Raw genomic sequence first — 24,057 nt, 5'->3', positions numbered from 1 at the left:
CCCTAAAGTATGGGTACACGTAAATCTTGCAGAAGTTAAACAGTACTGTAAATTTAGGCAAAAAATCCGAACATTTAAATTTTTTTTTTGCAGCAACACACTCTGGACTTCAATGTTAGGACAAGTGTGTTGTACTTGACACCAGAACCCCTTAAGCCTGTCAGAGCCGTTAATTATTAACCACATCTTTGGCAGTGCAGACGAAAAGACTCTATGGACTAAAAGCACACCTAAGACCAATCTACTCCAAACTGCTCTAAAACAGCACCATGTTACTATAGATAATAGACATATTCGTTAAAAAAACAACATGATAACATTTACCCTGGCCGCACAATTCAAGACTGCGGAATTTTTATCACCACCACCTAGTCATGGGACCCGTATGCAGAATATTTCAATGATTTGATTGGTGCAAATTTGAAGCAGCTGTTATATAATTGGTTACACTGGGCTGTCTGTTATCTTTACTGGCTTCTAATTGGTCAAATATCCATTTCCGCTTCGCTTGCGTTTACGTTTTTTTAATCGTCCTTCCAGTTTAGCTTCTTCTCGGTTTCGGTCAATCTCTACACCTGACCACCGGTCTCTTACATTTATCACTTCACAACCGCATATAACATGGATGATTTTGACATGCTAAACACACATTCTGCTGGGAACGGCTTGGGGTCGGAGGAGGACCCTGCTGCAGCGTTCTTGGCCCAGCAAGAGAGCGAAATCGCCGGCATTGAAAACGACGAAGGCTTCAGCATCCTAGATAGTGGAGAAGTCCCCTCGTCGCTTACCAATGGTGGGTGACTGTTTGACCTAGTAGATTCAGTCCACTGCCCTTTTTGCTTTTCTCACTAGTATCCTCTTGTATGATTTCTTTATATAATGAACAGTTGTTGTTTTATTTTCAAGTATTTTATTCAAATAGGTGAATTGAGTGGACGCTAAATTAGCACAGTTGCTAACGCCAGCCCTGCTAGTAAATATGGCTAATGTGAGAATGCTAACTAAATGCTGTTGTGATTACGCCATATTCTGTCAGTGAAAAAACCCAATTCTTTTTGTATTAACAGTTTACTTGTCCGTAATGCCGCGCTTCTATGTAGGTTTTTATTAGCACGTCGTTCAATGTCTTTTTACCTGTCAATATATTAAAATATGTAATAGTTTAGACGATCAGAAATGTAGGATTACAGTAGAGATATGAGTTATATGAAGGTCGCATTTAAACAATTGTTCCTAACTAAACTGTGTGCACAGTATAACTTTAAACCAGCAAACGGGTGAATAAAGGACATTTTTCAAATTACCATGGAGACAAGGAATCACTATAAATATTCATCACAGTATTCTGTGGATCTGAGGTCTAGGTGGTTAAGAGGTCAATCATAAAAAGTTCGATCTTTTTATGATTGACTTCTTAACCACCTAGAAGTTTTGATATTTGGTTTAAATTATCGACTCAGGAAGGAACCAATCTTGTCATGTCACTCTGACTTCCCTGCTCCAGAGGAAGGGAATGGACCTTAATGACCTTTGGCCAGAGCTGCTTCATTTCCTTGAGGTTTCAGCTGGGTTGTTGTTAAGCAACTGTGGTTGTTAGAAAATTGCTGACAGGTCATAAAAAATGAGTGCGTGTGTGTGTAAAATGCAATGCATTCAACCAATGAAGTGTATAATAAAATGTCTTTGGATTATCTAACTGCTTTTTCCTTTGTGTCTTTTGAAGATGGTGCCGTCAACGGAGAGTTCAATGGGGTAACACTTGATTTACTTTGCTTCACAAGGTGTCACTTTGTTCATATTATTTGCCTGGTGAATTATGGTGTAAAGTGCAGAACTTTGTCAGCTTTTCTCCACATTTTTCTTAATTCTACATACAAGGTAATTTGCGTATTCCTAGTATTTTGGTGGTGGAGCTAGTTTCTGTACTTGCATCCCACTTTTGCAATCTCTCCAACTACTATTTCCTGTGCTGTGGTTGCAACATTGCTTCCTTCTCCACTGTCATGACTTTTTCTGTTATGTCAGGAGAAATGTTGATAAAGGTTGGAAGGAGTCCCTAGGTCTTTTCTGTTCAAATCAAAATGAGGACAGCATACTGCTCACACATTGTTAGCACAGAACTAATGCTAACTGTAAAAATAAAATAAAAAATCCTTGTGTTTAAGACATTTGTTTACAACACAGACTTTCTTGTCCTTCTTTCCCAGGAAAGCAATGGTCCAACAGATGCCTATGCTGCAATCTCCAATGCTGACCGGCTCCAGGCTGAACCTGAAAGTCTACGTAAATGGAGAGAGGAGCAAAGCGAAAGGCTTGAGGTGCTGGGTAAATCTGTTCAGAGTTTTTTTTTTTTTTTTGTCAGAGTGTGGAACAGACCGTACTGTTTTGGACAGGGGGAATGACCAAGAGGTCTATGGCCATGTTTGTAGGGCAATGATACCAATATAGATACTGATTCAGACAACCCTCTGATCTGCTTGTTATTTAATATTATCCTTGCCTGTCTTATTCCCAGATGCCAATTCACGTCAGCAGGAGTCCGAGTGGAAGGAGAAGGCCAAGTTAGAGCTGGACGAGTGGCATTCCAGGCAGAACGAGCAGTTGGAAAAAACCAAAACCAACAACAGGTACTGACATCCTGAAAATGACTTATAACAGGACCTAAAGTTGGTGGAATAATGGAAGGTCATAACTTCATACCTGCAGAAAATAGAACACTACTATCGTAAGACCTCTTTATTAGTAACTAAATGTTTAGTAGAAAACAATGTTGCAATTAAAATTTAACAACACAGTAATTCAAAAATTATTATAAATGCATACTACTGTCAAGAATGCTCTATGAATTGTGTGGCTTCTGTTAGATCTTTTCCTCCACACAAGTGTTTCAAGTGTGGTTTCGTACTGCACTGTGATGTAGCTCTGCAGCCTTATTAATAATGAACCACCAGCAGACATGACACCCAGCTCCAGTGACAGCTACCTCTGTCTACTTGGCTCAATAATGACTTTTATTTCTTTTATAATTGCAGCTGTGACAAAATAAGACATTGTGTCTGACTAATAATCAATCAGAATTACTGAACATGTCATTTAATTGATATCTAACCGTTTTGGCTGAGGCTGCATAAGTTAAGTACTAGGGATGCACAGATATTAAATTGTTGGCCGAAACCGAAAATAAGGAAACAAAGGCTGATAACCGAAACAATGAAAGAAATTATTGTGCCAGTTATTAATACCATTGCATCTATGACTGTGTACTAAACCTCAATAAAATCAACAAAGGAGTGTTAAATGCATGTCATTTTCCTAGTCAGATAGTATTGTCTTATTTAAAAAAATTAAAAATCAAATCAGGTTGCTGCCACTTTTGTAATTAACATAACATAGTTCTTTAATTTAGTCTATTTTAAAATGCTGTGTATCAACACCTGTGTGGAGACAAGACAAAGCTTGTGAAGCCACTCACTGACAAAGTGTGGCAGGAGTTTAATCAGATGTAATCGTGCTCCTCGGGGCATTGCTAGCTCCATGGTAACCTGTGATGATGTAAGCAGCTCTATTCTCCATTTTACCACTGTCTTTGTTCTCTCTTGCCTTCTTGCTGCTCTGTCGTTGTGGCGGATGTTGGTCCAGGGTGTTGGATGAAGACTTCTACAAGCAGCCCTTCTCTGAGCTCATTGGTTATGTGTATGTTGCTCCAACTAACATCCTCATGTTCATTTATTTTTCACATACTCATGAGTTGTCAACATCTAACCACTAACATCGTGTCTTTTCCATCAACTATGACATCAGATAACTCCATCTATGTTTTGGCTCCATCCTTTTCTTTGTCACGTTTACCTTCTGCTCTCATTAGTTACTGTCCCCCTCCTCACTGAGCTTGACGCTATTTGTCCTAATTGAACACCTTACACCACATTACTGTGTATACCCCACACAGTATACTGTAAACCTCAGTCCCATTCCACAAGTCTGCATGCCATTTGTGAGTGGATGCTTGTGAGTTTACATTGCAGTGATGGTTATAACCGCATGCTACTACACAGTAACTGCCCGGCCACTTCATTGTGTTATCACTTCATTGACATTCCACTCCATTTCAGTCATTCCAGCTCTGTCCTGCATCTTGAAATTTACACTGACTCAGTTTCCTCACTGTTATTACTGGCTTACATTAATTGTGTACTTATACAGAAAATGTTTTTTCTACAGCTTTTGTCTTTGTGACCTAACCAGTGTTATCAGCATACCATGCTTGTAGACGTGTTTGAGGCAGTTGTGTGTTTATATGAACATTGCTTTGGTGAATGCGTAGCTATCTTTTATCTTTAATCTTTGGAACTGTCTGATGAGAACCTGACTCACATGATTTGGATTATAGCTGTAATTCTCTTTTTTACTGAACCATTCTTGTAGATTTCGGTGTAATGTTTCACTTTAGAAAAATTCCGCTGCTCTCACTTGTTTTCCGAATTTTTAGTTAATGTTAAAAACCACAGTTATGTTTTTCAACACCTGGTATGTAGCGGCCATTCTCTGGCCCATAGGTGGTGCCAAGTGGTTTTATACAACCCTTACCGTGTAACCCAAACTTTTTTCCACAAACGATGAGAACTACATTTGGCATAATAAGTGATTATCCACTAAACATAAGACATTCACGTCGTTTGCACTTGCAGTCAAAGCCCTGCAGACCTACACATGACTGTGTCATTGTGTAAGCTTGTACAGATACAATGTTTGAACTCCACCACTGTTCATGGTATAGATGCACAACTGCTTCCTAGAGTACTCAGACTTGAAGAACTGTGCGTTAGCCGGCGTGTTGCTAATGTTGCACAATGCTGCACAAGCTTAGCTATCAAGCAGCCAGACTGTGTAGCCTTTGGTTTTTTATTTTATTTTCCTTGGAATGACAAAGTCTGCTTTAGTTAGAGAAATTCTTTAATTGTTTTGTAGCAAAACAAATTCTCTCTCCTTGACTGAGGTGATTGAATCAAAGTTCTTTTAACTCCCCTCCCTTTTTTAAGGAATAAATGCCTATGTTAAATAGTTTACTAGTGAAAGTAATAAACATCTCAATTCTTTATCTTAATGTCAGTAGTGTCTGACCTTTACAGATGGATAGATGGAAAGCAGCCAACTGAGAAAACATAAGAAAAAAAAACCCTGAAGACTTTAATGTAAGGAAACATAAACCCTGACGCAGAAAAACCTTTAATAATAATGTCCACCTTAAGACGCAGCCTGCTTGTGTAAATTCACACTTTCCTTTGTTTCCAATTCAATACTGGTTCATCCTGGAACAGAAATTTGAATTTTTGTGTCCACACAAAGCTGAGAAATAAGGAAAGGAGGCGAGAGAATTACGTCATCTTTAAACTTTGATTTCCTGTGTAGTGTAGCGTGACTCAAAAACACCTCCCAGTCAGTGGAATGACAAGGGGCTGAACCAAAGGCTACACACTGGTGCTGCTCTTCCACAGTACAAGAGAAGGAGAGAGAAAGTACAGAAAATGGCACCAAAAAATGCTGCTTTGGCATGCTCGCTTTCAGCATCTGCATTTCGATCGTTTTGTTGTCTTTCATTTTGTCCCCTCCCTTTCTCTCTCTTTCTCTCTTTTCTAAATTCTGACTTGTGAACCTGTTTCTCCTTGTTTCTTTTCCTATGCACCTTAAAGCACACACATTAACCATCCTTGCTACCGCCTAGACCAGTTAAGTAAAAACATGAACAACAGAATTTGCAAGTCCTCTGTATGTTAGACAGGGGTTCAGATCCAGTTTGTCTGTGTGCGTTAGTTCAGCTCCTGTTCTCCACAGATCAGCCAGTCTGCTAGCACAGCAGTTAGAGCCACTGCCTAAAGAGAGCTTTGGTTTAAAGGTTCCCTCTGTGATGTCGTGGTCCCTCTAGTCCCTTGTGTATTTTGTAGTTGGTTGTGACAGTGAGTGTTCATTGGCTTCTCATCCCCATTTTGCTTTGTGTACTGTGTTGTTGAGTCTCTGCCTATGGTTGGGTGGGGAAATAAAAACATTGGCAGTGGAAATTTTACGGTAATGCTTGTGGGTTGGGTGTGGTTAAGATTGTGGCTGTAATTTGTGGCTTCATCTTGAAATCTTGTCTTGTAAGAGTGACGCTGATGCATTTATCCAAGTTTTTTTTTGTTTGTTTCTTATTTTTTGTCCCCGAAAAACAAGTATGATCCACGTCCTGTAGTGTCTGTATTTTTTTTTACGTCACTGCTAGGATGGTGTAAGTTATTCCACGGTGACCACACACTAAATGAAAACTGAACCTACCTCGCCCCGTGTCCCTCTCAAAGAACCTGCTTTTCAGCTGCTGCAGAATGCATGGCTAAAGCACAGTAATACTTTGGGCTTTTAATTATTGCTTTTTATTAAATTCAAGAACAAGTATATGAAAGATATTTTTTTTGTTTCTATACTTGGATCTTGTAGAGAAAGGAGACCATTGTTAATGTGCTACCACAGTGTGGAAGTGGGCAAAGCCTCCCACGGTTCTAAAGAGAACCATGTTTTTAACCACCCTCATCAGACTGGGTTATCACTACTCTGATTAGCTTTGCTTTACTTTTTCTTTTGGATTCCCCATCTATGTTATTTATTTATATACATATACATATCCCCTAATGTTGAAGAGTAGACAATAAAAGGTGAGAACAGAGTTGGGAGCACGTCACAAGTGATGAAGCCATTGTAGCCTGTCTGTTTTTGATGGAAAGGTAAATGTCTGTCCCTGTGTGGTTGTGTGACTGTCCTGCCCTGAGGAAGACTCTGCTGAAGCCACAACAAAACCACAGAACCGAGACATGTTGAGACTTAGGTTGTTGAGATATTTATTTGATAAATATTGCTTGGTAAGATTTGTCATATCATTTAGATTCCAATCAGCAATTTGAACAAAAATAATTTCCTCTAAACTTTGTTGGTGTCTGAAGGCACCGTGTAGCTTCTTTAAGAACCTGGAGTTGTTGATGATCAGCAGAGTATTTGTCAGGGCTGTTCACACCAGTACATGTACACTGACTGTTCTGTACCACATCTCCCCTTCTTCTCATCCCTCCTGTTTTGCGCAGGGCGGCCGAGGAGGCTATGATATCTGATCTAGATGAGAACAACCCCGGCACAGAGTGGGAGCGGGTGGCGCGGCTGTGCGACTTCAACCCCAAGTCCAGCAAGCAGGCCAAAGACGTGTCCCGCATGCGCTCCGTCCTCATTTCCCTGAAGCAGTCTCCGCTCGTCCGTTAAGCGACGACGGGGCCGCACCAAGCATCATTCCATTCTCTCCTGAAATACCACACACACACACCAACACAACACAACGACCAGTGTTGCACCTTGAGTATTTTTTCAAATCATGTCCAGGCTGTGGAGATTATCCATGAGGCACCAGCTCCCCATCCTCTAACCTGAAGGTTTCCACCCGTGTGGTACAGATCCCTCACTACGAACTGCTCTTTCCTGAAGTATAAATGAATGAAGACCTGGTAGACCCTCGTTATGCATTAATAAAACTAGTATCATATGGTGGTCAGTTGTCTTGTGTGAACAGGTAGTAGGGTGGTAGTTTGACACATTCAAGGGAAGGGTTAACGTTTGTTTGGGTCTATCGCTACAGTACAGGCTGTTTGTCATGTATCATTACCATAAAGCTGTACTCTGACTGTTCACCTCAACGTTTTTCACCCGTCACCATTCAGTCATCCAGTAGAACACCTCATGTTTACCCGTTCTGTCTAAAGGATAGAAGAATTCCTGTTGTTTTAAAGGACCAAACAAATCTGTAGTCATTTGAACTGTGTGTGTGTGTGTGCGCGTGTGTAGAGCCTGCGTGTGGCATGTGGTGTTAAATTTTCAATCTATGCATTTCTTTATGAAATCCTCCCTCTACAGGATTTCAACAAAGTCCAGTCATTACAGTATACAGTATGTGACCTGTTAGAGTTTATCCTTTCACCTCAGCAGTGTGTGTATGTACCCTATGTGTACTTTTGTACATATACAGAAGGCAATATATATACAGAATATAAAAAAAAACATTTATGTGACTGAATTGAGACAGTTGTGGTTTAAAAGAAAGTTAATAGCCGGCTGTTCCTTCACCATGTGTGTGCATTGTCCTTTTGATTTCAATATCAGTAAAGAAAAACAACAAATAAAAGTTGTCAGTCTGTCTTTCTTCAGATTGGTTTTCATTGGTAGACGAATCAAGGGCAGACTAAGAACAAAATCTAAGCATCGTAGACTCAGGATTTACTGTTGCTGAAACTGAAACTGAATTATTTGTTTAGCCTCTATCTCACCGCGGGACCTCAGAATAAGTCAACAGTTGCCGCACAATCCTTTGTGGATCATTTTTTTTATATTAGCATTTGTATTTTTTTATAAAGAAATAACTAGATTATTCCATTAAGAGTTGAGGTTTATGACAATAGATAAAGAACCATCTTGACGGGCCAAGGGGTCCACAGTTGTAGTGGTACTCAGTAGTCAAGGCCTTCTTTGCTTGACTAAATGGTATGAAGTAGATCGGGGTGCCCAATAAGTGGATCACAAAGAGAGTGCTGGTAAATCATAAGCATTTAAAACAATACAATTAAAAACTTGAATATAATTCTATTGTGTGTAGTAGTGACCATATACTGTAAGAACTGAACCATACCACATGCATATAATCAGTATCCCAACATATAATGTATGTATAATTATGTTCAGCTTACTGTAAGTGTGGGTGCTCTTGATATAAATCAATACATAGCAATGCAGGACAGCTTTTAATATCAGGAGTTGATAATATGCCTTTGTTTTGTTATGGCTTGAAGGCCAGAGAGAGAGAGGGAGGGTGAGACAGAGGGAGGGAATTAGGAAGAAGGAGGTGTGCCAGACTTGGCTTTTAAATAGAACCATTCTACCTTTTCCACCCACACACCTGAGGGAAACTCACCTTGTTCGATAGCTTCACACAAGAGACCCTTGACTCCTGTTTGCTTCAGATCATACCTTCGACTCTACGACTAAAAAATGCCTCTTCAGTTCGAGCTGTGTCCTGGGAGAATGGTCGGGGGCGACCACCCCTGCTTCATCATTGCTGAAATTGGGCAAAACCACCAAGGGGACATTGAAATAGCGAAGAAAATGATCAAGATGGCAAAGGTAATTATGAGGTTCTTTTTTTAAATATAATGTAAGTACTTTCATGTTTCTTTCATTTTTTTTTTTTTGCTGTGAAATACATTGGAGCACTAGTACTTCCTCCATGACCTTCTTGACAGAATGTCTTCTGTCATTGCAGGACTGTGGTGCTGATTGTGCTAAGTTCCAGAAAAGCGAATTAGAGCACAAGTTTAGTAAGCGAGCCCTGGAACGTCCCTACAATTCAAAGCACTCCTGGGGAAAAACCTATGGTGACCACAAACGCCACTTGGAGTTCAGTCACGTGCAGTACAGGGAGCTAAAGAAGTTTGCAGATGGCATTGGTATCTTCTTTACCGCCTCTGGCATGGATGAGGTAACAAAAAAATGTTTTATCTACATCTGTGTTATCTCTCAGGTCAGGTTTACAGTACAGTAGTCTTCACATGACAGAGGACAAACGATTATGCTGTGACATCACTCTTTGGAAACATATTTGTTTAGCATTTACATCCATTTTCATAGATGGCCGTGGAGTTCCTCGATGAATTGGATGTGCCGTTCTTTAAAGTTGCTTCCTGTGACGCCAACAACTTTCCATATTTGGAGAAAACTGCCAAAAAAGGTACAGAACTGTGTATCAGAAGAAGTCAATTCACTCTGCACTGCGTGTGTTCCTACAGTGTTCACATGAAGACAAATACATATTGACATTTAGAAGGACAAGTTAAAGGTTATTTATCTGTCATTCCTTCTGTTTGATCTCCTACGGTTTTAATTATTTGTTTTTCTTGAGTGGTTTAGAAATGATCTGACCTGTTTGTTTTTCATGTATTGAACCACACCTAATGATTTAAATGGGTGTGGTAACAGGAATCACGCTCACTGTCTCTTGCTGGGTTATATAACCCATTTTTATAACAACAATATAAAATGTTTTCTTAATTATTATTATTATATATTATCAATGCATTGTTTATATCTATGTTTTTTATGTTTAGATGGGGAGGGGTAATTATTGGTATATGTCTGGGGGCTGGAACGAATTAATTGGTTTTTAGTTATTTTTAATGGGGAAAATTCGACAGCATATGTATCAATCCACTCATGATTGATACATATGCTGTTGTGGAATGGATTAGACCCATATCTCAAGGTACCACTGTCCTTGCACTTGTACTGGAGATAAATGACATCACTTGTTAAAAATCCTGGTTTCTCAGGTGGTACAAAGTAGAAAACGTTTGAGAACAGTTTGAGGTAACAGTATCATACTCTCCAGCTAGGCGACCACCTAGGCGTTAATATACATAACTTTTTCATTTTTATCCTGGGCCAGGGCGCCCCATGGTGGTGTCCACTGGAATGCAGTCCATGGAGACCATACGTCAGGTGTACAAGACAGTGAAGCAGTACAACGAGAACTTCACTCTGCTGCAGTGCACCAGTGCGTATCCTCTAGACCCCAAAGATGTCAACCTCAAAGTGATCAAGGTAAAATGAATAGTATCCTCTTCCAGCCAATCACAATGTAGGCATATAGTCGTTGGTGATTTATGTCCAACCAGTTTTCCTAGTTTCACATTAACAGTGTTCTGGTTAATTCATCACACTGCATGTACACAGACATCCCAACTGACAACTGGCACAAGGCTCTACATTATTGTAGTCCAGGGGTGGCCAACCAGTCAAGGGGCTAAGATCCACCATCTTTACTGTCTTAGCCAAATGATATACAGTACATGTGCACGTGTGAACTGCCCCATCCCTTAAAAAAATAAATAAATAAACTTCTCCTATTCTTTTAAAACGTCCTGCGTACAACTTTTCATCTGTGCGAATTGGGTTTTCCCTAAGACGTAAGAGCCGCATGAAACCGGGCAAAGAGCCACATGTGGCTCCTGAGCCACAGGTTGGCCATGCCTGATGTAGTCTAATGTGAAGTAGGTTTTGTTCATTGTATTTTTGTGTAATTCTCCTTCAGTCATGCTCTCATGTGGAAACAGCGAAATGAGTACAGTCAAGTCTGAAAACAGATCAAATCTATCCTGAGAACTGATTGGTCTACTTAGCCAAACTCACTAACCCATGAACATGTGTCGCCTGGAGAGTTCCGTTAGGCAAAATTTTCTCAAGGAGACGTTTCGCCTCTCATCCAAGAGGCTTCCTCAGTGCGTAGTACTTACTGATGTCAGATACACACTCTCTCTGCTTTGTGGGAACTTTTTTTTTGTTTAGTCAAAATTTCAGCAAATTTAATATTATTTGCGGGCATCATGTAGCCGCTGCAGAAATACCTGGAAGTCTTGGTATGTCTGTGTACATATTTGACCTGATCTGATAAAATATACTTAAAATATACTTAAATATTTGATTCAATGTACAATTGACCAATGTTTTTCTGTGTAGACACTGTGGCATATTAAAACCTAAATTCATGATGAGATGTGTTCCCCGTTCTATTACCAAAGTAGTACAATGACTAATCCCTGTGGTACTCCAAGAATGACCAGATTGCTTAGTCTGACCTTTGTTGATTTCCTGCATCTTAATACTGTTGCAATGAATACCATTTCTTTTCTCTCATATCAACACCGTAGTGTGAGGTTAGGCTCCCACCCTTCGTCAGAATGGCTTTTGGTAGAAGAGAGCTGTTAATATAATCTTGAAAATGACTCCAGTGACTTTACATGACCTTTTTTTTTGGTGGACCTTAAATGCTTTGAGTGTGTTAGGAGCTAAAGTCAAACAATATCTTACATGCTCATTGGTCACAACTGGAGAATAGCTAACAGATGTGTGTGTATCTTGTTTACCTCATTCACAGAGACTAGTGACAACAGCTACGAGTTATGCATTGTCTTAGTTCTGAACATATTAATTTCCTGTGTTACCAAATCAATGCAACCCCAGTGTACAGCAGACTCTCTTTCCAGGTTTTCCCCACAGCGTGGCATTCTAACGCATTTGATCATACGATCAAATGATCGTAATGATGATGAATATTTATTTTATTCCACTTCAGTTTGGTGAGTGCCAATGAAGACCAGTTAGACTGGAATCTGCGGTCTCAGCCAACATGCTTCCCTCCCTCCTTCAACAGACACTCAACAAACAATGGAGGAGGAAGAGCATTTTTGTATGTTGGGACATCGAATCTATATTTGTGCGCATGTGAATGTGTGCGTGTGTGTGTGTGTGTACAAGGGTGTGTGTGACATCATTGTAATACAATACACCATATGGGAGTGTGTGTTTTGTTTTTGTTTTTTTGTTGTTGTTTTTTTCTCAGAGGAGCGTTCCAGGTAATTGGATTTTTCCACTTTTTGGAACTAGACTACTGCTAGTATGCAGCAATACTTCTTTAAGCAGGTGCTCAAGGTCCTATATTTCAGTGTAGTTATAACAGCAGTCACCATAATACTACTTAATAACTGCCTTGCTCCACCTTCAGTGCTGGATAGTATCACCTTTCATTTTCCAGAATTGGTTTGAAATTAACCAAAAATAAATGCATGAAATTTGTTTCATCTTCCATAAACACAGTAAATAAAGTTTCTATTCAATCCAGCAGGAGGTGCTACAAGGCAGCTTAATGCCCTGGTCTTCAATTTGCACAAACCTTGACCATTAATGTCTCTTTAGTGTTTAGTACTGAAACCTAGTGTTTAATAGAATTTATACACAAACTATTTATGGAGTAGGGACCTCCTCCATATATTTAATGTATACAACTGTGTTTTATACTAAATGGACCTAGTGCTTTGTAAAAACATACATCATTTTTAATCATCAAATACAATTGTAATCAACTAATACAGGTCCATGTATTTATGTTTTAATTTTACACGTCTAAGATACTGTGAGAGGAGAGGTCGGGTCTGTGCATTTATTAACTTTTCTTTTCCTGCCAAAGCCATGTTGATAGGCCTGTCAGTTGATTAAAATTGTTCATCTGATTAATCGGTGTAGCTGTGATTTTATCATGATTAATCACAACCGTAATTTGCTGTCATTAATCATGACTTATTAAGATAAATTAGCATTCCATTTGAAGAAAATATGTTCTTTCACCTGTATATTGTTGGAATTGAAGCATAAATGCAGCAGGTGCATTTATGTTTTTCATACTTATTGTAACCAGTCCAAATTATTGAACTCTTCATCTTCTTCTGCCTTCTAATACCTTTTGTCATTCATAGCTATATTTTATACTGTAGTATTAAGATTGTATTGTATGTTGAATCGATTTTTTATTTAAAAAAAGGGTTTAGCACCATTTAGGGTTAGTTGTGCAAAAATAATATAAAAAATAATAATAGGGAAAAACAAACTACAAATCACAGACTGCAAACATTAGAAGAAATTCATTCTATTTCATTTCTTCTTAAGGAATATCAGAAGGAATTCCCTGATGTTCCCATTGGATACTCTGGACATGAGCAAGGGATCTGCATCACGGTGGCCGCAGTCGCAATGGGAGCAAAGGTTGTGGAGCGCCATGTGACCCTGGATAAAACCTTGAGGGGAAATGACCACGAGGCTTCTCTGGAGCCAGCTGAGCTTGCAGAGTTGGTTCGATCCATCCGACTAGTGGAAATGGCCATGGGGTCAACCGTGAAGCAGATGCTGCCATGTGAGAAAAACTGCCACGATAAGGTGGGTTAAATTCCTGTTGTACGTAAAGATATGTTTTTTCCTACAACATTTAACAGCTGATTTTATGAATAATAAAAAGTACATACAGTTATTGAAGTATTGGTAATCCGGGATGTATGATTGCTTATTACTACCACTAAAAAACAAATATAAGACTGACGATTGGTTGATGTGTTGTCTTGCTAAATTTCTGTCTGTGTTTGTTTTCTTACAATTTGACGCCATATTTTTTGTTTCTTTTTTCTCTGTTTTTCCATTTTAGTTGGGCAAGTCTGTGGTGGCCAAGGTAGCCATTAGCAAAGGCACAGTGCTGAGTTTGGATTTGTTCGCTGTGAAAGTAGGTGAACCGAGGGGCATCTCTCCAGAGAATATGCAGCAGCTGGTGGGCAAAAAGCTAAATGTGGACGTGGAGGAGGACGAGAGCATCCTGGCAAATATGATAGAATAATAATCTACCAAGATTGTTAGGAAGAAAGGGCACACAGAGAGCGACATAGAAAGACGGGGAATTAAGATGGGGGAGGACAGTGTAAGAGTAGAAGGTGGACAGGCAGTCTGAGGGTGAGAACAGAACAGAAAGACAAAATCCACAGTGTCAAATGAGAATATGTGTGTTTGATGAAAGGACGAAAGAAGGGAGTGTGAAGAAGAGCAGTGATATCAAGAAAACAATACTACATGCTGTGCTGAATGCTGACAAGCGATTTGTTGGTGTGAAATATTATTAGAGTCTAGTTTTATTAATGTGGTTCATCATCCTGTTACATGTTTCCACAGCCAGGGCAGTAAAGACCAAAAACAAATGAAAATGACGGGACAAAAAAAGTCTCAGTGTAGTGTAATCGTTGTTTTGCACAATGTTTACACCACTTGGCTGATGTTGTAAATTACAGTTACACCCCTGCACTCACATTTTTTTAAACCACAACCACTTAATCTGGTAATATTTGCACACCCAACACTGGGAATGCACACTGATAAGAATTCTTATTCATGGTAATCGTTTGAAATGCGTCCCTAAGCAGTTATTTAGGCTGTGAAGTGTATTTAAATATGTGGGAGTGGTCACATTTCTATCTCTCTATATGCTTAGCTGCCTGTACTTACAAGGGTTGCTTCAAAATGTAATGGGATTTGTCCTTCATCTGTAGTCTTTGAAAAGTAGTCAGGTTTCTGTGTAGCTTCATTTTGAAGTAAAACTTTGAATGAATGAATTCTGTGTTGTCGTGCTTTTTTGAGTCCCATTTGTCTTCCACCCAGTGTTATGTGCACATTTCTTCTCTATTTGTATCCAGAACAAATCACAAAATTATCATATCATTATCATAACATGTCCAAAGTTATGTTATATTTGTTATAATTATAATTATGTTATAATTATCACAAAGCAGTTGATGTAGTCTATGGTAGACTACTAAAAACATAAAAGCAAGAAAACCAACAGTTGACAAAAAACAAAAACAAAACTTGTTTAAAGCCTTCAGTCAGGAATCAATGGAAAAAACAAATCGTACAACTGAATACAAATCTACATAAGTTCTATGTATAAGTTAACATTTAAATTCAACCTTTCATGTACAGGTTGAGTGAAGGTCTCAAGAGACCACCATTTCAATAGTTTGTAAAACCAAACAAATCCTATTCTTTTCCATTTATTTGGCTTTATAACTGCTAAAGTACTAATTGCAGTAATAATTGCATAATAACTTTATAATAACTAACAAGAGTCCAGATTTTCGTGGATGGGATTTACCGAGAAAGGGCGTGGTCTACTCACTGACCAATCCTCATCGGTGCAATTCACACGAGACTTTAGATGATGTTTGAGTGTGACTAACGGGTTCGGTGCTTGTTTTTCGTTAGAATCCCCTAATTTTAATTGAATGGGTAATAATTATTAATTATAATTTATTATAATTTAAGGGAAAATACCTCACCGGGACAAAATTGGTCTAAAAGTGTATGTGAGTTATTCCACAGAACCGGAAGTGGTCACACCAGCAGGGTGTGCGTCATACTAACGGTTCCGGGTTTTTTCCCCACAATTACAGCTCATTGCTACTTCAGCCTTAACCGTCTTCTGATAAAACCTTCAGTTTACCAGCAACAAAATGCCGCTAAAGTTTGAGTTATGTCCCGGTAGAATGATCGGTGGTAACCATCCGTGCTTCATCATAGCTGAAATTGGACAAAACCACCAGGGAGACATTGAGATTGCAAAGAAAATGATAAAAATGGCAAAGGTATTAACACACTCAAACATCACGTAATGTTCCAGTCATTCTTTTATTCACTCACATCGCTCGTTACTCTTTACTGTTTAAAAATACAGCTCTTTACTGAAACACATTTTATTTGAAAAGAAATCAAACTATCTGCGTGGCTTCTGGTCAACACCCTCAACCGTTCTATTAATGTTGATTTAGTCGTACGTTATCGCACATAGTAAAACACAATCGTCATGTTTGCAATGGAGATTTAAACCACCACAGAGTAGCCCAAAACTGTTTCTAATATGTAAATTCAGAAGAAAAATGCAAAGAGATGTTTCAATCTTCCACTACGGCCAGTATTATTGTACGTCTGCAATTCTATTCTTTTTGGTGATTAAGCTTTGAAATTTCAATAAATAAATAAATATCGCAGTATGTACTTAATAAAATGGAAAAGAATGGTTAAATGTTTTAGGTTTAGGCAGCTGTGATTTCTAACATGATTGTAACCATTGTTCCAGCATAAGTTAACTGTTTATCGTCGTTAACAGGATTGTGGAGCGGACTGTGCTAAGTTTCAGAAGAGTGAATTAGAGCACAAATTTAACAAACGAGCTTTGGAGCGACCCTACACCTCTAAACATTCCTGGGGAAAAACCTACGGTGAACACAAGCGCCACCTGGAATTTAGCCACGATCAGTACAGGGAGCTGCAGAAATATGCAGAGGAGGTCGGGATTTTCTTCACGGCCTCAGGCATGGATGAGGTATAAAGGTTTGATGACATCGTAAAGGTCGAGCTAGTAGAAGTTGAAATGAACCCTTGGTTTTTTCTGCCTCTAGATGGCAGTAGAGTTTCTACATGAGCTCAATGTGCCGTTCTTCAAAGTAGGATCAGGAGACACCAACAATTTTCCCTACCTAGAGAAGACGTCCAAGAAAGGTGAGCAGTGACTGTCAGTTTATTATATTATTCGTTTTAGTGGGATTTAATGTTATGAAGTAAAAGCTGAAACAACCTAAGACAATCTTAAGCCTTGGTCATTTCCTAATGAATGGTATAGTAACCTTTTTGGGCAGGTTGGATTACTACTACATTATATATTGCATGCATTAAGTACTTGGTATATGCAAATAGAATTCAGGAAAGATACAGAGCAGACTTTTGGATCAGTTTAAATAGTAATGGAAAAGAACACTGTGCCTATATTTTTCTTAAATTACTCTGCATCACAAAGTGAAATAATTCTACTGCTATCATTTCTGTGTTTGTCAGGACGTCCTATGGTAGTGTCCAGTGGGATGCAGTCCATGGAGACAATGCGCCGGGTCTACAATACTGTGAAAAAACACAATGAGAACTTTGCCATCTTGCAGTGCACCAGCGCCTATCCCCTGGAAGCTGAAGACGTCAACCTCAGAGTGATCGCTGTAAGACAAATGTCCCTGGACATTCTTATTACATGTATATGTATGGGTTTTGGCGACACAGCAACAAATTGCTGTAGGTTGACGGTGTCGTAAACCGAGGACCCCGTAGACCAGCAACATTTATTCAATCATTATTTACAGTATTCTGGTTTCCAACATACAATAATCATGACTCATGCTTGTCAATTACTTGACTCTAAACAGGAATATCAGAAGGAGTTCCCTGACATTCCTATTGGTTATTCTGGCCATGAGTCTGGGATCAGTATCTCTGTGGCAGCTGTAGCACTTGGGGCGAAGGTCATTGAGCGTCACGTAACCTTGGACAAGACATGGAAGGGAAGTGACCATGCAGCGTCGTTGGTGCCCTCTGAGCTTTCCGAACTGGTCCAGGCGATCAGGCTTGTGGAAAGAGCTCTGGGTAACAGCATCAAGCAGATGTTGCCCTGTGAAAAGCCATGTCATGACAAGGTGATGTATCTTCAAACAACACGTCCAGCTCACTGTGACGTTCACGTTTTCTGTCTTTGCTCATTGGTTAATATAATGAACTAAAGTTTCTTTTCACCAGTTGGGTAAATCGGTGGTCGCCAAGGTGAGGATTCCCAAAGGAGCTGTCCTATCTGTGGACATGTTGACGGTGAAAGTAGCCGAGCCCATGGGTGTAGCAGCTGAGGACATCTTCCAACTGGTGGGTAAGACTGTTTTGGAGGACGTGGAAGAGGACGAGAGCATTGTGCCAGGAGTGGTGGACAATTATGGGAAAAAAGCTAAGTGCTGAAAAATGCTCAAAGAGGATGAACATCACACTCCAGTGTATGCTGGAGTGTGATGGTCATTCTATTCATACTGTAGGCAACCTGATCTTCAGGTCATGGATGGACAGGGAGCATGAGCTGTAATTGGACATTTGTGACATGAATGGAAGTCATGTAAATGATCAAACTCTTTGATTCAGCAGTCATCCTTTTAATTTCCGTGCCAAAAATGCTAATGGTGGCCTTAATGATCCTTACATGATTTTTGCTAGCTTCAGTGATGCACTGTCGTAATCTACGAGAATCCTGGAAGCTCTTTCATTTCAATTTAGAGATTATCAGTACTGGTAGTTTCTACTGCAGCTGCAAATTGTCTCAAACTGCACTGATTTTACAGTTCCTACATTTCATTTAGAAGTCTAAAGGAGCGGTGTTTTCATTGAAGAATAATTTTTTTGTGAATGATTTTGGGAACATGTCAGCCTAGTCTTTAGTTATTTAAAAGAAAATCCTGATGTTTGCTGTTTCCTCATCTATTTAAATTTGGTTTAAAAATAGATGTTAGCTCAGGTTTAACTGGGAGACATGTCTTACATAGTTAACTTGTTTACATCTGTAATCTTTGAAAATTGTCATTCAACTGTCTTGGACATTATTGACTTACCCCTGTACGTCTGATCACTTATCATGTAAGGATCATGTTGTTATACTGTTGTAAAATGTTGACGCTCAAATATACTGTAATCATTGAGTAACAAAAGATGTAGCCTTCAAAATAAAATGCCAATATTGCATTTAGTCCAATAATTTTCATCCATTGTTGAAAAAAATGTCTCTTTCCATTGAATTGTCCTCGGAGGAGGTGAAGGTCACTGTCATGTTGGGACTCTCAGCTTGTAAGGTGATGACGATTCTTTCTGTTTTTCAATCCAAAACAACTTTAAAATCCAGACCGTGATACAGTGCAGGGATGAGAAGATAGATAGAATTTTAAAAAATTGTCATCACTCACTCAACACAATCTTCTAAAAATAAATTCCCTGCTATTTTAAGTGAATGTGACCATGTAGGAAAACACAGAAGTCATTTTCTTTCCTCATTTATTGTAACCTCAACCCTAAACTGCCACCAAAGTTCCCGTGAGGTTCTCCCCTGCATGCCAAGGGACTTATTTGTGTTTGAATCTCTGCAGGCGATGTTCTTCAGCCGCACTAACTTGGTTGGTTATGTAACCAGGGTAACCCTTCTGTACTTTACATAGATCCTAATCCAATAGCACTTGTGTCTTATTTAACGGAGAACAAGAAAACATTTCCTTGTGTTTTCACTGCTCTGTTGGATGACCATATTTGATTATCAATAGCTGCATCACTTGATTAAACTGACTTTACTTACTGTACAGTTGCTGAGGTGGAGCGACGACAACATTTCAGGAACCAACCCTCAACTCCCCAGCTGGAGTTTGACCTGACTTGAAGCCAGTGTATTAATACAGGGACATTATATGTTAAGTGTTAGAAGGTATAATTTGGTCAAAATGATGCGATTGCACAGTTATGGGTCACAGTCCCTGTCTGTGCGAGGGACGACACCTGCATGTGTCAGTAGGCTTTATTATTGTGCTATAAATGGAGAATGGTTTCTTAAGAACAAGCGTTGTGCTCAAAGCCAATTAGCGACTTGTGAGACAAGACAGGGAAGCCTGGGGAAGACGAACTGTTGACTGACATGTTCAATGCAAAGAACAATTAATATATTGTTTTAATAGCCAACAATGTAGAAATAATTTGGATGAAATATTGTGATTATGAATGGGCAACGTAAAGCTGTTCAAATCTTTACCGCAATTATTCCTGTGAACTACTTTTTCTTTTTTTCTTTTTTTACATCACAGACCTTTAAGGATAGTTTTCAGAATCTTTATGATCTGATGTCACGAAGGCTTCAACTCCAATGCGGTTCATAATCTCATCCTGTGTATTTTTTTGGGATGTTGGGTGGGAAAGAAATGACACCAATTGCTAGGGCGAAACGGGATATGATAAGGAGGGCGGGGCTTAACAGACAGAGCTGATGCTCATTCTTGGAGAGTGGCATGAAGAGGACAGAAAGGAGAAGGGAGGCAGACTCAGAGAGAGGAGGCAGGAACATAGACAAGGGGAGAGGAACACTTGGTCCTTAGTGTCTGTGCAGGAGCTCCACCTCTGCTGGTGCAGGGAATCTCACCGAGGACTTTCCTCTGGATTGCACTGAGCACGTCTGCCCTTTGGAGCTTCTACCCTGGAATTCAGTTTTGTGGACAAACCAACATAGAGAGTGTGTGTCTGCCAACCTACTAGAACTTCCTGCTAAACTGGAAATATCAAGTAGTGGTAAGACAAATATAATACAAATATTAATGACAATAATAATGCAAATGATGCTCATTTGTAATGACTTGAGTTGATGTGATGACAGAATAGTTACTGTTACTGTTGAACCCTGATATTAATTCTGGTTTAAACAAAAGCTGCAGGTCATAACAATGTGCTGCTAACGTGTCATTCTAAGAACTAATGTTGTAAGAAAGCCATCGTCACTTTAGAGTTTGTTTTTTAATCTAAAAATCTTTGACTTTGCTGAAGCAGCAGTGTTCTGACTGGAGGCTGATCTAAGTATATCTTCTCAGGGATTAAATAGCTCCTTAAGGAGCTTTCACTAATGTCAAAGCTTCACCTAAGTGGAAGCTGTTACTGCAGCCTCTCAACACCATACAACAGAGATCACAAACCTTCAGCAAAACCCAAAAATTATTATTGTTTTTTATTGGTTAAATTTAACAGCAGATAAAACGGCTGATGTGTGTAAGCAAACATGTCCAACCACATTGTATCATCTGTAAACATAAGTTAGCAATCTTTTATTTTTGTTTTGGGAATACTAGTAATGTATGCCCTTGTATCTACATAGGAAACTAGTAAATACTATTGTGCAGATATGTTACCTGCTGAAAACAGTTTTATTACCGCGCAGCAAACATCAATGAAAACAAACATCAGGATTTTTACTATAATCACACTACTCAGTAACAAAAAATAAAAACAACATGAAGAAACATAAAACATAAAAATGTATGCTTCAATGTAATAATTTAAATCAATTTCAAGCCATTTCATAAAACATAAAAATGTATGCTTCAATTTAATACTTTTAATTATATCAATTTCAAGCCATTTAAAAAAACTATAGTATTCACATTATTTTTATTAATTCAATATAATGTCAAAAACTGAAAAAAAAATTAATCAAATTAATTTTGTTGTGCCTGCAATTCTCCATCACCCTAGCATCAGTTCTGATAGGCGAGGGATTTGAGATGTCATTCCACTGACATCAAAACAAAAGCTGGCAAATACATTTACTGTAGCACAAACATAAACAAAAACATAAAGACTAGGGCAGTGATCATCAACTGGTGGCCCAGGGACAGAATCTGTCCAGTCCGGCCTGAACATCAAATAATAATGTTACACAATATTTCCGTTCTACAGATTTCATTATACCTGCTGTACATGTTTTTTTTTCTTTTCCTTGTGTCATTCAGGGAGTAATATGAGGAAACCTTTAAATGGGCTAGATCCAGGAATCAGATGCCAAGGAATTCTCCACTGTATATAAACTGGACAGGAGCATGTCAAGGAATCAAGGACGGTGAAATCCTGTGGCCTGACGTAACCCCATTTCTTCAGCCACCAGCTCCACCAACCTACGTTTTGGATTTTACTCCAGACATTCTCACTGTACCTGACAACGTCCTTCAAGACCATGGATCTCATGCTACCAATAAAAAACCAAGACGTCTTTCATTCTCCAAGCTCCGCTCCCCGGGGGTCCCACAGCTGCTGTTCCAGACGCCACTATGAAAACATCAAGAAAAAGCTGCGGCCCGGGCGTATACTGGGCTTCGTCCTCAGCCTGGTGGTGGTCTGCACAGCCTCTTCATGGAGTGCCTTGTCAATAGCCACATCAGTGGCCACAGGGCTGATGTCAGATGTGGGAGACTCAGCAGTAGCAGCAGTGCCCCCTAGGACTCTTTTGCAGTACAATAACCTGTCCGCGGCACCAGGAGACACATCTGTGTCAACAAAGTCGGATGAAATTGAAATGAATCATGGGGATTACCCAAAAGACTACTTCACAGTGGAGGAAAGACGTCAGGGCTATGTGGTGCTTCATATGTTTGGGATGATGTACATGTTCATAGCCTTAGCCATTGTGTGTGATGAGTTTTTCGTCCCTGCCCTGACTGTCATCACAGAGAAGCTGGAGATCTCTGATGATGTAGCCGGAGCCACCTTCATGGCAGCGGGCGGATCTGCCCCGGAGCTCTTTACCTCTGTTATCGGAGTCTTTGTTTCCCACAGCAATGTGGGAATTGGAACCATCGTGGGCTCGGCTGTGTTCAACATTCTGTTTGTGATTGGGATGTGTGCCCTGTTCTCCAAGGAAGTGCTGCACCTCACTTGGTGGCCTCTGTTCAGAGACGTCTCGTTCTACATCATCGGCCTGCTCATGCTCATATACTTCTTTCTGGATAATCAGATCGTGCTGACAGAGAGCATTAGTCTGCTGTGCTGCTATTCTGCTTATGTGACATTCATGAAGTTCAATTCCAAGGTGGAGCTTTTCATCAAGTCCAGGATGGGCAGCAACCAGGTGAAAGAGTTACCGACTGCCCCAAAGGTGAGCCTAACCCATCCATCCATCCATCCAACCATCCATCTATCTATCTATCCATCCATCCAACCAACCAACCAACCATCCATCCATCCATCCATCCATCCATCATCCTTCCAATCCTCATCCACATATGCACAGATGCTCATTTGATATCTGTCATATCAAACCTGCAATAATCTAGGTGTATTGCATACAGAACTTGTAAGAACTTGTTCTTACAAGTTCTGCTTGTTTTGCTGCTCATGCAAACAACTGCAATTTTATCTTCTTCTTCACTGTGTGACACATTCCCAGATATTTACCTGTCAAGACTAGAGTAGAAGATTCATCTCCTGCAGCTATTCTCACTCTATAATCCATGGGCTCTTCGTCTGTGCTTACGATGAGTTTTTCTGTTTTCATCGTGGATGATGAAGCCCATTGAATCAAATACGTTTCAGTTTATAAAGACAGATTTTTCTTAGCAGAAAAAAAATATGATTTTAATGCTATTTGAAGAATGCTACACTATTTCTCTACAGTGTCGATATAATTGGCTAATTAGTACAGTACAAGAGTCTGATCTGGTCAGATTTAAAATGCTTTTTGATGGTTAGCTCTTAGTGGTATTAAACACTACAGTAAGTTAAATAAATACTTTAGCTTTTTTTACTTTAGCTGGTTTGTTCTGTATCTCTCAACACAATAACACATGTAAAGTGAACTCTGACTTCTGAAATCATTTGATGATTATTGACATTGTAGCCAAGGTGGTTGTGGGGCTACATAGTAGCATTTAATAACATCCAGGAGGTTTACAAACTACTGAAAACTCTGTGTAACTCTGTCAAAGTATTAGTGTTATGGCAGAAGCTCCCTTTGACTTTAGTGCCCTTGTGGGAATCAGCTGGTCATTAGGCTGCCTCCCTCAGCCCAAGAAAAGCTTTTCCCTTTCAGTTGTCTGACACTTCATGTACCAGTGCCTTGCCTTCATGTGTCGGGAACTGCTAAATAATCCTCTCAGCTAATGCTGTTTGATCCAATTAGAGTGACCAAGAATAGTGAGATGCTCCTTTGAGAAGCAGGAATCAGCACATCACTGGGGGGGGGGGGGACTCTTGACTCTTGAATCAAAA

The 24,057-nt window shown here is 39.5% G+C and overlaps 4 protein-coding genes across 6 annotated transcripts in view; all 4 read left to right on the top strand.

The window, feature by feature from the left end:
• Positions 1-515: 515 nt before the first annotated feature.
• clta (clathrin, light chain A) lies at positions 516-8,191 on the top strand. Of its 3 annotated transcripts, XM_008317519.3 has the most exons (7): positions 516-793; positions 1,724-1,752; positions 2,208-2,325; positions 2,516-2,627; positions 3,640-3,693; positions 5,691-5,726; positions 7,107-8,191. In XM_008317519.3, the coding sequence occupies exons 1-7, from the start codon at positions 622-624 to the stop codon at positions 7,276-7,278; spliced, it is 693 nt and encodes a 230-aa protein (XP_008315741.1). In that variant the 5' UTR covers positions 516-621; the 3' UTR covers positions 7,279-8,191. The 3 variants fall into 3 exon arrangements, with proteins under 3 accessions (XP_008315741.1, XP_008315742.1, XP_008315743.1); XM_008317520.3 differs by lacking the exon at positions 5,691-5,726 and having other exon boundaries at positions 517-793; XM_008317521.3 differs by lacking the exons at positions 3,640-3,693; positions 5,691-5,726 and having other exon boundaries at positions 519-793.
• A 675-nt stretch (positions 8,192-8,866) lies between these two features.
• Positions 8,867-15,035, top strand: LOC103384125 (sialic acid synthase-like). Its single transcript, XM_008317518.3, has 6 exons — positions 8,867-9,183; positions 9,323-9,538; positions 9,688-9,787; positions 10,502-10,656; positions 13,555-13,821; positions 14,084-15,035. The coding sequence occupies exons 1-6, from the start codon at positions 9,052-9,054 to the stop codon at positions 14,267-14,269; spliced, it is 1,056 nt and encodes a 351-aa protein (XP_008315740.1). The 5' UTR covers positions 8,867-9,051; the 3' UTR covers positions 14,270-15,035.
• Positions 15,036-15,838: 803 nt separating this feature from the next.
• On the top strand, positions 15,839-19,021 carry LOC103384124 (sialic acid synthase-like). Its single transcript, XM_008317517.3, has 6 exons — positions 15,839-16,064; positions 16,586-16,801; positions 16,878-16,977; positions 17,311-17,465; positions 17,670-17,936; positions 18,037-19,021. The coding sequence occupies exons 1-6, from the start codon at positions 15,933-15,935 to the stop codon at positions 18,244-18,246; spliced, it is 1,080 nt and encodes a 359-aa protein (XP_008315739.1). The 5' UTR covers positions 15,839-15,932; the 3' UTR covers positions 18,247-19,021.
• A 152-nt stretch (positions 19,022-19,173) lies between these two features.
• LOC103384123 (solute carrier family 24 member 2) overlaps positions 19,174-24,057 on the top strand; it is a 10,260-nt gene continuing 5,376 nt past the window's right edge. Inside the window, exons 1-2 of the mRNA XM_017035139.2 lie at positions 19,174-20,595; positions 21,807-22,945. Coding sequence (XP_016890628.1) covers positions 22,028-22,945 — 918 coding nt within the window. The 5' untranslated portion in view covers positions 19,174-20,595; positions 21,807-22,027. The remainder of the gene's footprint in view (positions 20,596-21,806; positions 22,946-24,057) is intronic.

Source organism: Cynoglossus semilaevis, chromosome 9 (genome assembly GCF_000523025.1).
Source record: "Cynoglossus semilaevis isolate Cse_v1.0 chromosome 9, Cse_v1.0, whole genome shotgun sequence".
Classification (NCBI taxonomy): Eukaryota; Metazoa; Chordata; class Actinopteri; order Pleuronectiformes; family Cynoglossidae; genus Cynoglossus; species Cynoglossus semilaevis.
Note: the sequence above shows the minus strand (reverse complement) of the source record. Positions and strands in the feature narration are given on the sequence as shown.